The sequence below is a fragment of the Sceloporus occidentalis genome, unplaced genomic scaffold, assembly GCF_023333645.1.
Source record: "Sceloporus occidentalis isolate IW3139 unplaced genomic scaffold, rSceOcc1.0.p SCAF_10, whole genome shotgun sequence".
In the NCBI taxonomy this organism is placed as follows: Eukaryota; Metazoa; Chordata; class Lepidosauria; order Squamata; family Phrynosomatidae; genus Sceloporus; species Sceloporus occidentalis.
This window is the reverse complement of record NW_028316990.1, coordinates 32,544,158-32,561,718: the sequence shown is the minus strand read 5'-3', so window position 1 is coordinate 32,561,718 and position 17,561 is coordinate 32,544,158. Positions and strand designations below refer to the sequence as shown.

General features: G+C 42.9%; 1 protein-coding gene across 1 annotated transcript; it reads right to left on the bottom strand.

Moving 5' to 3' along the window:
• Nucleotides 1-279: 279 nt before the first annotated feature.
• LOC149306401 (mismatch repair endonuclease PMS2-like) lies at nucleotides 280-17,220 on the bottom strand. Its single transcript, XM_089540557.1, has 15 exons — nucleotides 17,085-17,220; nucleotides 13,238-13,377; nucleotides 12,214-12,300; nucleotides 11,695-11,797; nucleotides 11,165-11,348; nucleotides 9,933-10,100; nucleotides 9,081-9,178; nucleotides 8,588-8,687; nucleotides 8,319-8,403; nucleotides 7,643-7,795; nucleotides 6,295-7,132; nucleotides 5,551-5,718; nucleotides 4,621-4,721; nucleotides 2,135-2,304; nucleotides 280-1,134 (listed from the first exon to the last, which is right to left on the bottom strand). Exons 1-15 carry the CDS (start codon nucleotides 17,153-17,155, stop codon nucleotides 991-993), a joined length of 2,610 nt encoding a protein of 869 aa, XP_089396683.1. The 5' UTR covers nucleotides 17,156-17,220; the 3' UTR covers nucleotides 280-990.
• Nucleotides 17,221-17,561: the final 341 nt, after the last annotated feature.

Sequence of the window (17,561 nt, the reverse complement as noted above, 5' to 3'; positions counted from 1 at the left end):
TCGGAGTTTTTGTTGGAGTTGACTACATGCAAGGCGAAAGGCTGCTTTTTTTACATGGCAAGATGGCTGGGTGAGGTGTGACAACATATATACTGTACATCCATATGAAAAGCCACTAACTGTGTAAGCATGGGTTTTCTTGGCAATACTGCAAGGCACCTTCAGGAGAGACCTGATAGAAGGAAGTTTCTAGAATTCCCTGGTTAAAAGTAATGCAGCCATAGATAGGCGTCAAAGGAAGTCAAGGCACAAAGTATAAAAATATTTAATGCACACATATGTATATACAAACACACAACTACGTTTTAAAAATATTATCCCATATAAAAACATGGGGCCACCCAAGTTGTGAAAATGTATGTCCAAGCAATGCTTTGTATACCCAGAATATCTGATGAAAGAAATAGGACATTACCAGAGCAATGCGCCTATGGAAGCTATATAGACATGAAAGCACCCGACCAGAGAGAAAAAGCGGGAGACGTATCAGGTGACTGTAGGAAAACCAAAGAGAAAACACTATTGGCTCACAATCCTTTCCTGTTCTCATACCTCTACATTGTCCGCTATCACTTCTTGTCTTCCCTTTTCACATATGCAAAAGGGAGAAAGCAACTGTGACTGGGGAAAACCTTTGAGCGAAGGAATACAGTTTATATCCACAGATCTGCAAAATCCTATTTTATACAAAGGCGGAAATGCCACTTCAGACAGTCCTGGCTCCAGGGAAGAAAACCTCCAATCTTTGCAGATGTCACTTTGAGATCTGGGGATGCAGCCTGAAATACAGCAAGGTAGACGGACATCAGGCAAAACTCATTCACCAACATCTTTCTGCCTCAGTATTGCCACTGTCTCCCCATTTGATAAAGCAGTATTTCTTTGGCAACACAAAACTGTCGCTGAGTCAGAATGGAGAGTTTCACGATCAAAGAGGATCCCAAAAGATCACAGTTGCATTCACAATGAAATCCAAAGAGAAAGAGCTTGTTATTCTTGCGAAATCAGGTCCAGGTTGGCTATATGCCTTATTGTAGGTCTTCCATGGGGACAGTTCCAAGGATGCTCAATCTCTCCCATGTGAGCTATGACTTTCTTCATCTCATTCGCATTCAGTGCTGTTCCAACCATCACCTGAGGAAGGAAAAACAAGGAGTACCAATCTCTTGACATTTCCATCAATTATGTGATGCCGTAATTACACTTCTTTACTCTTAAAAGCAACATCCCAAAAGCATCTGAGGAAGTAGACTGAAGTCTATGAAAGCTCATGCTGCCAAGTTCTTTCTCTCAGTTAGTCTCAAAGGTGCTACATCCCTTTATTCAGTATCTAGAGACCACAGCATCTTTCTTTTAGGAGACTAATACACTTGAGAGCTTCTTCCTACCAAAACAAAGTCTTAGACACAAACAAGAGAATGTCTGGGGAAACGCTTCCAAACTACCCTTCTATCTCCAAGGACTTACTCATCGTAGGCAGGAACATCTAAACGTAGAGAAACTTACAAACGGTAGGAAGTGATACAGCCTAACACAGGTTTGCCACCTTAGTTAAAATGTGGCCAACAAAGCCCTAACAGGAAGGGTATATTTGCAAATTTCAACCCATTACAAGATGCATGAATAGAGATCAGGGTTTCTTGGCACCCTAATAATTGCAAGACATGTCCTCCTCACAACTGGATATCACAAAATGATTCTCTCCAACAAGGTTTGTGACCTCAAGGGAACTGAATCTTTGTAAATAGATTAACTGGTTTTATTCCTCAGAAAGCTTGGCAGACCTTTGAAAATCTCCGAAGGCATATGGCCAGCGCCACAAATCGACAACTTCAATGGTCTTTGGTCCCAAAGGGACATCTCTCCCAGTAATGATAGAAATGGAGCTTCTCCTGCTTTGAACTTAGACTATGCCACCATTAGTTTGCATCTGAAAATGTAGTTTGATTTATTGATTTGGATATTAGAGTAAAGTGGGCCCTTGCTTTATCTTTGTCTGTTTCTTTATCCTCTGTGTCATTTATCCTTCCACAATTTTTTTCACATTGCTAATATACATTTCAAAAACAAACATGCCATATATAAAGTATATAGTCTATTCCTGAGGACCATGTAAAGCGAAGACAATACTCACAGACTTCCGACAGGCCCGAGAAGCAAACATCTGCCTTACTCTGGAAGGCCTGCACATCACTCCTGGGCAATCACTTAACATGAAGATTAATTCTTCTATATCTTGTGGACCAAAAGTCCAGTTTTTGCTCACTGGCAAAGAAACTAGCTTCGCTCTTTGGGTTACAGGAGCTGAAAGATTTTACAACCATGGTTTAAAAACACTTTATTACTGTTAAAGGTTGGAGAGAAATCTTAGTTTTTACAACCAGACATATACGTTTTGACATTTATATTAAAAATGTCCCCACTTCCAATCTAAATCCCAAATGGGAATATTTAAATTTAATGTTTCATGCTCTAATGTAGCAAAGGGTATCCAAACATAAATGGTGAGTACAGAGGTGTTTGTGATTAAGAGGGCTGTTTTAAAACCTAATGTTGAGGTGGAATCTCTTTTCTTGCAGCTTGCATCCATTGTTCCCGGTCTTGTTCTCTGGAACAGCAGAAAACAAGCTTTCTCCCTCCTCAATATGACAGCCCTTCAAATATTTAAACAGGGCTATCATATCACCTCTTAACCTTCTCTTCTCCAGGCTAAACATCCCCAGCTCCCTGAGTCGTTCCTCATAAGGCTTCATGGTTTCCAGACCTTTCACCATTTTAGTCGCCCTCCTTTGGACGCTCCAGTTTCTCAATGTCCTTTTTGAATTGTGGTGCCCAGAAATGAACACAATATTCCAGGTGGGCCTGACCAAAGCAGAATAGAGTTGCACTATTACTTCCCTTGATCTAGAGGCACTATACTTCTATTGATGCAGCCTAAAATTGCATTGGCCTTGTTAGCTGCCACATCACACTGTTGACTCATGTTCAACTTGTGGTCTACTTGGACTCCCAGATCCCTTTCACACGTAGTTTTATTCAGCCAGGTGTCCCCCACCCTATATCTGTGCTTTTCATTTTTCCGCCCTAAGTGCAGTACCTTACATTTCTCCCTGTTGAAGTTCATTTTGTTAGCTTTGGCCTTGCCTTCTAGTCTATTCAAGTCATTTTGAATGTTGATCCTGTCCTCTGAAGTATTAGCTATTCCTCCTAATTTGGTGTCATCTGCAAATTCGATAAATATGTCCCCAATTTTGTTCTCCAAGTCATTGATAAAGATGTTGAATAGCACTGGGCCCAGGACAGAGCCCTTGGGACCCCACTGGTCACTTCTCTCCAGGATGAAAAGGAGCCATTGTTGAGCACCTTTTGGGGTCGGTCAGTCAACCAATTACAAATCCATGTAACAGTTGCCTTGTCTAGCCCACATTTTATAAGTTTGTTTACAAGAATATCATGGGGAATCCTGTCAAAAGCCTTACTGAAATCAAGATATACGACATCCACAGCATTCCCTTCATCTACCAAGATAGTAATTTTATCAAAGAAAGAGATTAGATTTGTCTGGCATGACTTCTTTCTCTGAAACCCGTGTTGACTTTTTGTGATTATGGAATTGCCTTCTAGATGTTCATAGACTCTCTTTTTAATGATCTGCTCCAGAATCTTTCCTGGTATTGATGTCAGACTAACTGGACGATAATTGTTTGGATCCTCTTTCTTCCCCTTTTTGAAGATGGGGACAACGTTTGCCCTCCTCCAGTCTGCTGGCACTTCTCCTGTTCTCCAGGAGTTTTCAAAGATTATTGCCAATGGCTCTGATAATACATTTGCCAGTTCTTTTAATACCCTTGGATGGAGTTCATCTGGTCCTGGAGACTTATGTTTGTTTAGGTTAAACAGGTATTCCTCTACTATCTCTTTGCTTATTCTGTGCTGAAATTCCTCTTTTCTGTCCTCTGCTCCATTATCCTCAGGTTGAGTTTCCTTTGCCTTTTCTGAGAAGACTGAGGCAAAGAAGGTGTTGAGTAATTCTGCCTTTTCTCTGTCTCCTGTTAGCATTTTGCCATCTTCTCCATGCAGTGACCCTACCGTTTCCTTCTTCTTCCTTTTGCTGCGGACATAGCCAAAAAAAGCCCTTTTTATTGTCTTTAACCTCTCTAGCAAGCCTGAGTTCATTCTGTGCTTTGGCTTTTCTGACTTTACCCCTGCACAGGCTCGCTATTTGTTTGAATTCCTCTTTGGTGATTTCCCCATTTTTCCATTTCTTATGCATGTCCCGTTTAAAACTTAACTCAGTTGGAAGTTCTTTAGTCATCCATCCTGGTTTCTTGAGACATCTCCCATGAAGGACCTGCAATGCCTACTTTAGGCCCCTCATCTGAATACCAATTGCTTTCCCAATTCTAGCTTTTCTAGGCATAATATATTGATTGGCCTCCAATCCTATTCAAATGTAAACTGAGGGACAAACTAGCCATTCAATATTAGGTACGTTGGATAGTAAGCCTGAGAGGAAGTAGGCAAATGGACAGAAGGAATGGTTGTATCTTTGATGTGACTAATATCCCAGTCTCACTCAAGTAAGTAAATGAATAGTAAATATTTTAGATAGGAACTTACCATCTTCATCAATGACAAAATCAAAACCATTTTTTCTGAAGATTTCCAGGTTTTCTATCAAGATGCTTTCATTTACAGCAGTTAAATTTAGATCCTGAGGCCTGAAAAAGTCCAAGAGACCAAAGAATACAGTCATTTCTGAAGTCAATGAGATGAAACTGCCACTTTTCTCCAGGATCATTCTGGGATAACCACATCTCCTCCAAAGAACTTCATTACACTTTACCATGAAACACATTTAAATAGTATTCCAGTTTAAAAATTAATTAAAAAGCAGATTAAAATAATATAAAAATTCAGATCATAATAAATGGATAAACACAACCCCACCACAAACTGTTTCCTTTTACATAGAGGAAATCCCACAAGAGAAGGCTCTCTCCCAGGTCCTCCCCAAATGTCCTTCTGATGCTGCTAAGACTATGAGAAAGCCTCAGTTTTAAAACTGAGACCAAAGACCTTAAAACCTGGGCAGGTTTACACAGGGAGATAGGGCCTTTCAGCTAAAGCTTATTGGCACTGTTCAATATTTATACACTGGTGCCTCGGGATACGAAATGACCGCGTTACGAAATTTCCGGGATACGAAAAAGTTGGATTGGAAAAAACTGTTCCGGGTTACGAAATATTTTTCGGGTTACGAAATTAATTTCGGCGCGAAATTCAAATGCTATAGGCTTCCAGCGCTAACGGAAAACCTTTTCGGGTTACGAAATTTTCGCGTTACGAACGGAATGGCAGAACGAATTAATTTCGTAACCCGAGGCACCACTGTATCTGGTTGTTTGCTGGGTTACATGCAGAGCAGCTACAAGGAAGATACACCAGACTGTAAGAAGCAACAAGGCTGATACCAATGGATGGACTTCACTTTGCGTGTGACCAACTATCCCTCTTCTCAGACCCTTTAGTCCCTTAGAAAACACTTACGAAATCAGCTTCTGTCCCTGAAGAACAGAGTGCTCTTGCAATTGCTCAAAATGGTATTTCTCATCAGACGCATGTTGATCGATTATGAAGAGGTCCGAGTTCAGCTTGGCTATTATGAATCCTAAATTAAACTGGCCAACGATATCCATTTTAGCGAACATCTCTTTACTGTACATGGGAGGAAAACAAAAAAGGAGGTTATAAGACTCATAACAAAAGTACTGAGGTCCTAAGATAAAGCTCCATCCAGCCACCGTCCCACTGTTTAATAAGCCGTTCATACATGAACTCTCTCAGTATATCCTTCGCCCTGAAAAACACAGGGAACCGCTCTTAATGGAGATTAGAAGGACTTTGAAACCAGAGGAAGGAAGCGATGGCTCACAGCAGACGGAAAGGAAACACTTTCACTGAATGGGAGGCGATTTATTACAATCAGCATTCTGTATCCATGGATTTTTCATCCACGGTTTGAAAATACTGTGAACAAAATACATTCTATAAAGCAAATCTTGATTTTACTTTTTTATATCAGAGACACCATTTTACTACCTCTTTGTATTTCATGGGACTTGGGCATCCATGGATTTTGGGATCCGCAGAGTGTCTTGGACCCAAACCCTAGTAGATACCAAGAGCCCACTGTCTTCTCAAAGCTTCTTCAATACTAATCTGCAAATACATCCAAAGCCAGGGATGCAATCTTATTCTGCAAAAGGGAAATTAATAGGCAAGCACCAATACCTTATTTCTTTCCTTAATTCATCCTCTGCCGTTTTGTTTTCTCCTGGACTAATTTTTGCCCTGAATCTCCTATAATTCAGCCTTTCAGCCTTCCTCTCTTGCTTCCCGATCAGCGTCTTCACTCTTTCTCTCAGGATCCTCAGAGAGAAGCTCAGAGGCACAGTCCTCTTTGCTATTTCCACTGGGATGTCATATTCAGAAAGAACCACAGAGTCCTGGACCTCCTTTTCTTCCCACGAACTGGATCCCTGCGAGAGAGAGGAGCTGATCTTCAAGCCTTTCACTTTGGGGGACGAAGGGTGCAATTTCTGGGACAAGGCACTCCTTTGGCTTTGGTCTGAGTCCCATTCTGTTCCCAAAGAAGATTCACTCTGGATTCCTTCTTCAGGAACTTGGGATTCTTCTTCAGGGGAACTAGCTGCGCTTTCACAACTGAGACAGATAGCCATCTCTGGAGCTCTTGAACCCAGATCTGAGTCTGCGGAGGCACTACTTCTGCAACCGGAATCGGTCTCTTCTGCTGATTTCGTGGCATTTCTGTGAACGACTCGCCTGCTTAAATCCTTGGCCATTTGGTTGGAGGCAGTCTTTTCATCCGGGGAATCCAAAACACTAAAGAACATGGGAAGCTTTTGCTGTTTGGAGGAAGGGCATTGCTGTTTGGGATTTTCAGCATTCGGACCAGTGGCTTTTTTAATACGGTGGAGAGCAAATGACTCCCGAAGTCTGGCCACGGTCATTGCTATTTTGGCATTTCCACCCAGATCCTGAGAGAAGGAATCACGCGTTTCCAAGACAGGTTCTTCTGCTTCATTTTGAACTCCAGTTTTAACGTTTCCTAAGGAAGAATAAGCAGAAAGGGTTTAAGATGCGATTAAAAACCCAAGTTGCAGGAAGACTGTGACTATGTCAAGCACCAATTCAGATGCAAAGAGAGACAGTGCTTGCCAATGACTGCTCAGTATTGAATGGCACAGCAAACCAAGTGTCTACATTCAATGCAATCTTGCGCATGTCTATTCAGATTTGTCTGTTATATTCAGTTTGGCTTACTCCTAGGTAACCATGCAAAGGTCTGCAACCATAAAAACTGGGTATGTTTAGTCAATGTGCTCATAACACTAAGTAGTAACCTAGCTGTATGACCAACTGAATGGACCTTATGTTGATGAGCCTTAATCCAAAGTCCAGAACTCTTCTGGTCCTAAGCATTTTGGATAAGAGAGACTCAGCCCGTAATACAATTAAGCTAATGGGCTTCGGCCTCCAAATCAATTAGCTCCACAACCTTAAAAGTTTCAATCCTCATACGAAGATGGTTTTTATAAATGGCGGCTGTCATTCTTACCTTCAACATCCATCAGCTTCTGGCTGAGGACAAGTTTGTTAACTTCACTTCCAAACATTCCCATCATTGAAGTTTTTAGAACTGCTAGTAAAAGCTTTTCTTCTTGCAGAAATATTTGCCTTTTGTCAGGTGTTACATTGATGTCAACAGACTCTAAATAAAACAAATATGTTTTTAAAAATTAATAATGTCGGTGGGAGAGAAGACCCTTCACTTTTATTTATTTCACAGACAGGTATTTTGGCCATCATCGTATCTGCAGTTTTTAAGTGTGCAAAATAAAGCAGAAGTAGCAGATGGGGAAAATAGGCTTCTATTTAATTCTGTCTAGAAGAATTTCCTTATTGATGCCTGCATATCTATGGCTTGTTATAGACAGCCAAAATAAAGCTGCTTCGAGTCAGTGGAGGTATGGTGTTTCAATGATGCATGCGTCCTGAGAGTCCAGAACCCACACCAAAGCCACGCTCCAGTCCTTAGGGACTGTTGAAAGAAAAGAAGCCCACCAGGTAGTATATTTATCTTCTGGTTTAGCCTTTGGACATCCCTTCTTAGTAGAAAGAAAAATAGATCCAAATTTATTCTCATGGCCTAGATCTGGGTGTTATGCTCAAATGCTAGCACAAACAATGCTTTTACACGTAATTTACCCCCCAGAAAAATGCAGGTGACTCACCTGAGTCCACACATATGTTAAGAACAACAAATGGATGCTGGTGTCTGTTGTACATGTGATACACTTCGTTCACAAGTTTGGAAACCTGTCCAAGTACAAGAAAGGACCACAACCAGATTTGCATTTGCATTCTGTCTGTATTCAAAACCATCATCTTAATTTACCCTTTTCTGCAGCCAGGCATATGCCAAAGGACAAACTATAGGCTCAATGCTGGAGAAAACAAACCTAAGGCCCAGGAAGCCACATGTTCTTAAAGAGGACTGTACCTTTGCTGGGTCACACGGCCGCTGGTTAATAAAGAAGAACTGTCTGTCGGTGGTACTCCTCCCAACGCCAGAATCGCAACGGGAAACAAACCCTGTGATCCTGGTCAAAGTTCAAAATGTAAAGGATAACGTTCAATGGAAGAAGAGGAGGAAAAGCTATGGCATTTGATACACATGTCTTTCAAAAGGACAGAAGTGGAAGTGAATTAATCCAGAAAAAGCCCAACAACTCTTCACTGTTCCTTAAATGCAATAAGTGGACAGATTCTGCTTATGACATTCATTCTTTTGATCCCAATGTCCTTAAAAGCAGGGAACGGATGTTTCAAACTGAATCCTTCATTCACCTTTCCAGAACAGTATATTAGCGAGCCAGACATAGCCAGCATGCCACATTCAGGTCTTCAACCCTATGCACTTCTTACTCTGGCCAAATTATTATGCCTCTGTCTTCTAGACACTAAGGTGAAAAAAGGACTTAGGATCTACTTACGTATAAAGCTTTGTGGGCATATCAGCCAGGTTCAGACCGTATTCCTCACAGATGGCATCACTAGGAGGCAGCTGCACAAAAGGAATCAGGCTTTGCACCTAGATAAGAAATAGGAGCCAGCAGGATTTTACATGATTTATGGATTTATTTTCACTTACTCCATTTATATCCTCTCTAGGTCTGACTTGCCACCACACAGACATGGATGATTCACAGATCTGCTGCCTATTAGAAAGCACAATTAGTCAGGCAGCCATTTTGAGTTTCTCTTTACCAAAGGTAATACCGCCTGCCATTGAAGTCTTTAATGCTAAGACAGGTGCAGAACTTTTGAGTTAGAGGAATAACATCAGAGTTAGGCAATCTTCAAGCTAAAAGCATCTCCTTCAAATCCCAGATGCATTCTCAATATACTATCATTGGCCCCATACAGACAGGCCAAAATAAAGCTGCTTTGGGTCACTTTGGAGGTATGCTGTTTAAATGCCGCATGCGTCCTAAAAGTCTGGAAGCTGCACCAAAGCCATGATCCAGTCCTAAGGACTAGAGCACAGCTTTGGCACAGCTTCCGGACTCTTAGTACGCATGCGTCACTTAAACAGCATACCTCCAAAGTGACCCAAAGCAGCTTTATTTTGGCCTGTCTGTACAGGGCCACTGTTAAATTTTGGGCTCAAGTTTAATATTTTTAATGGGGCATAGGTTTTTCTATCTATCTCAGGATGAGACTGACCAACACTGCTTCAATTGGTCATCATCCCTCCTTTTACATCTGGGTTGTGGCATCCCAGATCTTCAGTTAACTGCAGCAACTAGTTGTACTGATGATAATAGTAACAGTAGTGATAATACCTGTTTTTGTCCAAATATTGCTCCGATGTTTTCTTTTATGCTAGGGTTCCCATTGGTGCATAGCACAATTTGCTTCTTCCCTTGACCAACCTGATTGGTGCAGGTAATCCGGACCCCTGTGGAAACGATGCAGTATGCTTGCAACACCTGAGCCATTTTTGCATACTCCTGGGAACAACAAGAACCAAACCATTAGTTTCTAAGGAATACATAAGGACAGGGATGTGTTTTAGAGCCCTATACCATTCTTCCCTCATATCACTCAGAAGCAGCTGACAGATTCTCATCCAGCATCACCACATTTATTATGTTTACATTCATAGCGTTACAACAGCTAGTGAAATGCATTTGTAAAATACTGAAATCCAAACCATTAACAACGCAATCGTGTGCACGGCCATGTCGGTGTGGCTGTGTACTTATTATTATTATTATTATTATTATTATTATTATTAACCTTTATTTATGAAGCGCTGTAAATTTACACAGCACTGTACATACAACTATTTAGTTAGACGGTTCCCTGCCCGCAGGCTTACAATCTAAAAAGACACGACACAAAAGGAGAAGGGAGAGGTGGTGGGGAAGGGGATCAGGTCCAGCAGTTCTTCTCTACCTCCAAGGCCTGGACCAAGGCAGATGGAATGGAGGAAGGGCTTGGGTTCTTAATGGATGGTCAAAAGAAGAAGGGAATGACAATAGGGAAGGGGGAAAGTCCAGCTCATCGCCTCTCTCACATAGGCCTCTCGCCCCCTCAAGATGGTGGTCGGAAGGAGGGCTCTGTGTCTTTGCAGGCGAGGCCTGTTGTTGCTGGCCTGCCTCTCTCCCCCTCAAGATGGTGGTCAGAAGGAGCGCCACATTGGGCCGGGTCTTCCAATACAGAGGGCCAACTGTACTTTTAACTTTGTACCTCTCTTTTACAATTGATTTTATATACAGAGGTTTTAATAAGCAAAGGAATCATATACCTTGGTTGTGAAGTCTCTCTGCTACTTTAAAATTGTGTGTTTATACTCTGCTCTATCACAGCATTGTTACAAAGTGATTTTCATTTATTCATTTTATATCTTGTCTGTCTGTCTGTCTGTCTTATCACAGCAGATGCACAATTAAAGATTACCAATATATTGATCTTGTCTCAACAAAGGCCTTCAGAAGGCTTCCTTTGCAGTTTTAAAAACAGTAGTCTTGGGACTCTTGAAATCCAAGATCCGTCATTCAACTACTCCTACCTTTTTAATGTTGCGCTGAAATTCTTTGTGCCGCACTGGCAACGTATGGAACAACTGCTGCACAATGACTGTTGTCCCTTGTTGGCGGGGATAAGGGACTCTCAGGGCAATTGTCCCATTGTGATCAAACACCAGCCGCGTCCCAACCTTTGCTGACTTGTGACAGGTGAAAATGGAAACGTCACTGCAAGAAGAACAGGCACTTTTGTTATTACTAAATAAATGCTAACAGGCTAAGAAAAGAAATATATAGATACATAAAACAGCTATATCTGTTTTAAATGGTGATATCTGCTTTTCTCGTCTTTTTAACTTGGCCTCCAATTCTGCTCCAGAAGTTTTAATAAATCTCATAGTTATAAAGCATCTGAGGAAGATCCAAAATCATCTGAGGAAATAGACTGAAGTCTATGAAAGCTCATGCTGCCAACTTCTTTCTTTCCATTAGTCTCAAAGGTGCTACAAGATCTCTCTACATGAGGCTAAAAATGCTTTAGCTATTGCTTTGCCTTTATGGAGAAGCATCTTACCTTAAAGCACACAAGGAACTCAGAGCTTCCCCTCGAAAGCCAAACGTTTCAATATGTATAAGATCAGAGAAATCCTGTATCTTAGACGTATGATGTTTAAGAGCTGGAGGGGGGTTCAAATGAACAAATTAAAACATATATATTGCTTATGATATCACACAGAAGAAACTAATCATTAGCAAACAATCAGCATCTCAAAGGTGCTGCATTATATATTTTTAAACAAGGAATAGAAAAGTGTGTTTTCAGACTGTTGTTAGACTACAGCTGCCATCAATATATACTATTGGCTTTGCTGCCTCCAACTGATAGGAGTTGCATACTAGCAATATCTAGTCTCTCACTCCTACATTTGGCCTTAGGGTCAATGGTTTTACTGCATTCCTCTCTTCGGATCGCAACATCATGCATTACTTATTCCAAAGTTGGCTGATATAGTCCTGCTGCGTCTGGCGACCCTCCCTTTCATTGTGCCAAAATGATCTGATTTGCAGATTGAAATCTTTGAATGGAGCTTACTTAAGCCGGCAAAGTTTTCTTCTTCTACGCCACATCCGTTATCAGAAACCTCAATGAGATCTGCTCCATAATCTTTCAGCTTCACTTCTACAAAACAGAAACAACATTTGTTAGTCAAAGCGTTTCATGAACCAAAAGTTACAAAGCACTTTTACATGTTCAGCTGACATTCCTACGGTGGATAAAGGCTTTGCAGCTTTAGCGCAGCTTCCGGACTCTTAGGACGCATGCATTATTTAAACAGCATACCTCCAAAGTGACCAGAAGCAGCTTTATTTTGGTCTGTCTGTATAGGGCCTGAGTTCCAACAATACTTGCCAAGCCACATACTTGGCTTTAAAACAGGCTTTAGATGTTGTCAGACTTCGACCCACAGAAGCCGTGGACACTATAGGCAACAGTGAAGAATACTGGGAGACGCAGTCCGAAAACTGCTGGAGAGTGTCTAACCCTTTACAATGTGTGGCATAAAACAATCTTAGGAGTTTATTGGTCAAATCCCATGTAGAAACGGGATTTTAAAATCCGGGTGTTGTTTGTCAGATGTGTTGAAGTGAAAGAGAAATAACGCGAAAATAATCCGAATGGAGAGCTCCTTTGTATTTTTGGAATTTAGCAAAAGTAAAAAGGAGCTGGTTTTGATGACTTTGCATTTCGCTTATTTTTGCGTTATTTCTCTTTTGCGCAAACGTCGTCTGAAAAACATGCTGCAAATGCTCTTTTTTTCCAGCTTTCTGTTCTGGTTAACCCCAAACGTCATCTGAAAAACAACGTTTTCAGTTTAAACTTAGTTTCTGAATGGGATTCGTCCCGTGTGATAAACTCCTTAGGTCAAGATTGCTCTCTAGATTATATATTACTTCTGGTATGTTTCCAATTTGTGATCATTACAATTCTGAAATGGAGGGTTTCTCTCTCTCCCCGAAAACTCTGACATTGAGCCTCAGGATTTAAAAGAAAATGCAATATTGGCTCTTAAAAGACACCCACAAGTCCAGATCCCCCAAACCAGCCCCAAGCTTACCGATAGTAGTAGCGCCGGCATCTATGCTGTTTTCGACCAGCTCTTTCACTGCGGTGCATAGACTCAGCACTACTTGCCCCGAACAGATCTGGTGGACCGACTTATGGTCTATTGGCTTGATGGCTTTAGCAGACTGGGCCCTTTTGGTCAAAGGAAAAACAGTTGGGTTTCCAGCCTTAGCATGGGACCCAAATGGCACTGAGACGCAAACAGAAGTTGCAACTCAGGCTTAAAAGGATGTAAGTAAGTACTGTATTGATTTGCATTTAACTCTTGCTGGAAGGCACCCAATTTACATTCATCTTATTCACAAAAGAATAAAAGTACCTGAGAATAAGTATCAGAAACTTGAAGGCACCCAACAACAACAACCTAGTAATAATAATAATAATAATAGCAATAATCACCATCACTCTAGTAGGACATTCAAAGAAAAATGTAGGACATTACTAATATAGCTATATTAATTATATATTAATTAGATATAGCTGTAGGAGGGTGGAATTGCAACATAAGGAAAGGCAGGATCGATGCTTAATACCTATCCTGCCTTCCATCCATCCTGCTAACCCAAAAGAACCGAGGGCCAGTCCAACCGTACCACAGGCCCTGTCTCTGCTCCTATGCAACGCCAGGTCAATCAGGAACAAAGCCCACATTATTCAAGACCTTCTGGATGAGAAAAAACCTGACCTGGTTTGCATTACTGAAACCTGGCTGGGGGCTGAGAGCAATGCAGTGTGGGCACAGGCTCTCCCAGCTGGGTACACCGTTAAGGAGCAGACCAGGGCATGTGGGCGGGGGAGAGGGGTTGCCATAGTCCACAAAAACACCCTTACCTTGACTAGGAACTCCATCCGGAAAACTGACTTAATCGAGTGTATCTACCTGACCCTAAAGGCTAGGGACAGTCTGGGGATGCTGTTGGTCTAACAGACTCCCTAGCTGAGCTGACACAGCTGTCTCGGAGCTGGTGCTGGAGTCTCCCAGACTTCTTGTGCTGGGGGACCTCAACATCCCTTTTGAGGCCAGCTCACAAGATCTGACTGGTGCGGCTTGGGAGTTCATGGCTTCCATGATGGCCATGGGCATGTCCCAATTAGTCTTGGGTCCGACACATTGCGCAGGCAACACGCTTGATGTCGTCTTTAGTACGGATTGGGATAATCTGTGGGCAGAGGTTTGCAATACCTCTGCTCTGTCATGGACGGACCATTTCCTAGTCAAGGTGCGACTTAAGGCAATTACCCAAGTCCTCCCCGGGGGTGGAGGACCTTTTAGAATGGTCCACCCTTGAAGGCTGATGGAACCCATAAGGTTCCAAGAAGCCCTCGAGGGGTTTATGGTTGTATCTGACGGCGATTCTGTTGATGCCCTGACCGATATCTGGAATAACGATTTTTCCAGGGCTATACACAGTATTGCTCCTAAGTGTCCTTTCCGGCCCGCTTCCAATAAAAAACCCTGGTATACAGAAGCTCTTTGGGAAATGAAGCGGGCCGTGCAACGACTAGAGTGCAGCTGGCGGAGACACCAGCACTTATCCGACAAGACACTCCATCAGGCTCTTTTGAAATCTTATGGAGTGGCAATAAGTGCAGCAAAGAACTCGTTCTATGCTGCACGTATTGCGTCTGCAGAGTCACGTCCAGCAGAGCTGTTCAGGGTTGTGAGGGAGTTGACTCAGCTTCCTCCCACTCTGAACCTTATTTTAGAACCAACTAAGGCCTGCTGTGACGGTTTTAACAACTTCTTCGCAGATAAAATCTCTCGGATAAGGGCAGATCTCGACGCTGGCGCTTCATCAGAAACAATAGAAGAGGTGTCCAGAGCTTCCGTGGACTCTATTAAACTGGATCCCTTTGAGTTTGTACATACCGATGAAGTGGACAAGCTCCTTGGAAGTGTTAGGAAGACAACGTGCTCTCTGGATCCCTGTCCTTCTTGGCTGACCGCCCAGGGTGGCGATGCAGTAACATCATTATTACAACTCATAATTAATGCATCCTTCAGGGAGGGTAAATTTCCATCTAATTTGAAATTAGCAATAGTTAAACCTTTGCTCAAGAAACCCTCCCTGGACCCCCTGGTGAGAAATAATTATAGACCGGTCTCCTTGCTGCCATTCTTAGGTAAGGTGATTGAGAGAGTGGTCGCCTTCCAACTCCAAGCAGTTTTGGATGAAACCGATTATCTGGACCCATTTCAAATTGGCTTTAGAGCGGGTTATGGAGTTGAGAATGCCATGGTCGCCTTAGTCGATGATCTCCATCTGGGCATTGACAGGGGAAGTGTGACCCTGTTGGTGCTTTTGGACATCTCAGCGGCTTTTGATACCATTGACCATGGTATCCTTCTGGAACACCTGAGAGAGTTGGGTATCGGGGGCACTGTGCTCCAGTGGTTCCGTTCTTATCTCTCTGGCAGATTCCAGATGGTGCAGTTGGGGGACACTTCCTCCTCTAAAAGGGAACTGACATCTGGGGTCCCTCAGGGAGCTATTTTGTCCCCCACCTTGTTTAACATTTACATGAAGCCGCTGGGAGAGATAATCCGGAGACACAGGGCGCAGTGTTATCAGTATGCTGATGACACCCAAATATGCTTCTCTATGTCCCCGACTGATGCAGTGACTAAGGATGGAGTCTCTCCTCTGAATGCCTGCTTGGAGTCGGTAATGGGCTGGATGAGGGAAAACAAACTCAGACTGAATCCAGAGAAAACGGAAGTACTGGTGATAGGTTCCCTGGGGCCAGGGAAGGAAATTTGTCCACCTGTCCTGAACGGGATCACACTTCCCCTGAAGGACGAACTTCACAGTTTAGGAGTACTTCTGGACTCGTCCCTGCAATTGACATCTCAAATAGATGCAACAGCCAGAAGTGCTTGCTATCAACTTTGGTTGATACGCCAACTGCGACCCTACCTGGGCCAAAGAGACCTTGAAACGGTGGTACATGCTCTGGTAACCTCTTGCTTGGATTTCTGTAATGCGCTCTACATGGGGCTACCCTTGTACCAAGCCTGGAAGCTTCAGTTAGTACAAAACATGGCAGCCAGAGTGGTCACCGGCGCATCTAGGTTTGACCATAGAACACCTATTCTGAAAGATCTTCATTGGCTTCCCATTCACTTCCGAGCGCCATACAAGGTGTTGGTTATCACCTATAAAGCCCTACATGGCTCTAAGCCCTACATGGCTCTACATCGCACCCTCAGAACAACCGGGAAGAACTTATTGGAAACACCATCCTCCAGACCTATATCCCTGCTGACAACAATATTCTGCCTTGCCCCTGGATGCTGGACAGCTGATGGGGTTTGTACTGTTATCTGAAGGGTATTGATGTAATATCATTGATGTAATATTGTTATGTTTTTAAAAGAGTGTCATATGTATTGATTCTAGTAGTCCGTAGCCCCGCTTCGATCCATTGGGAGAGGCAGGGAAACACAAATAAGTTTATTATTATTATTATTATTATTAAAAAATAAAAACACTCATAGAAATGTTATTTCATGCTTCTGAGCCATCATGCTCAAAATGGAGGACATTTTGGACCCAAGGCTGGGATGGAGGACGTGTCCTGGAAAAGGAGGACACTAGTCACCCTGCCCACATTTTCCCCTTGGATGTCCTACATTTTGCCATGCCTTGTCCTCCTTTGAGGTGAGGACACCTGGTCTCTCCTTTGACTCTGTAGCCCAGCATCCTTTAGCAAAGCAGGGACCCAACAACATACCAAGTTACTAGCTGGAAGTTACTCGTTACTAAGAAGTTACTTTTTTCCAAGTCAGGTCAACAGAGGCAGCCTTCAGAGACCTAGAGACCAAGGAGAGGAGTTACCTGGGAGGGGTCTCCATCTTGGCTGCAGCAGGAGACTGGCTTCTGGCTCTTTCTCCTTTGGTTCTTTTCATTTAAGCATTCAAATTCAATATGCAAATGACATGCAAATGAGCCAAGCAGCCAGAGCTAAGGTCCTTCCTGGCCATCTCTGCAGAACCAAAGGAGCCTCTATTCTGCAGCCTCTCAGCAGCAGCAGCCCCGAAGCCCCGCCCACTTCCTATTTGCATTAAACATTTTCCCTCCAATCACCGCTGGCGCTTTTGGAACGCGGCGTTCCTATTGGCTCCTCTGGCCCACCAATGAAAGGAGCGCGTGGGTTGGAGCCCCGTTCGAGTCGCCGCGTATAGACTCTGCGAGTCGCAGTGTCGCCTTAGAGCTTTGTGGATCACTCTAAGTTTTTCATAGCTCTAAACGTTCCGACGCTTGCGTCAGCTTCCCCCTACGTCACGACGACGACGAGGGCAGAGAAAGCCCCGC

Excerpts from the sequence above, each read along its gene's own strand:
- LOC149306401 (XM_089540557.1), bottom strand. The coding sequence starts at position 17,155 with ATGAAAAGAACCAAAGGAGAAAGAGCCAGAAGCCAGTCTCCTGCTGCA. Across the intron at positions 7,796-8,318 it reads TAACATATGTGTGGACTCAG|AGTCTGTTGACATCAATGTA; the intron begins GTGAGTCACCTG and ends TGTTTTATTTAG. Across the intron at positions 2,305-4,620 it reads TTTTGTCATTGATGAAGATG|CTCCTGTAACCCAAAGAGCG; the intron begins GTAAGTTCCTAT and ends AAAATCTTTCAG.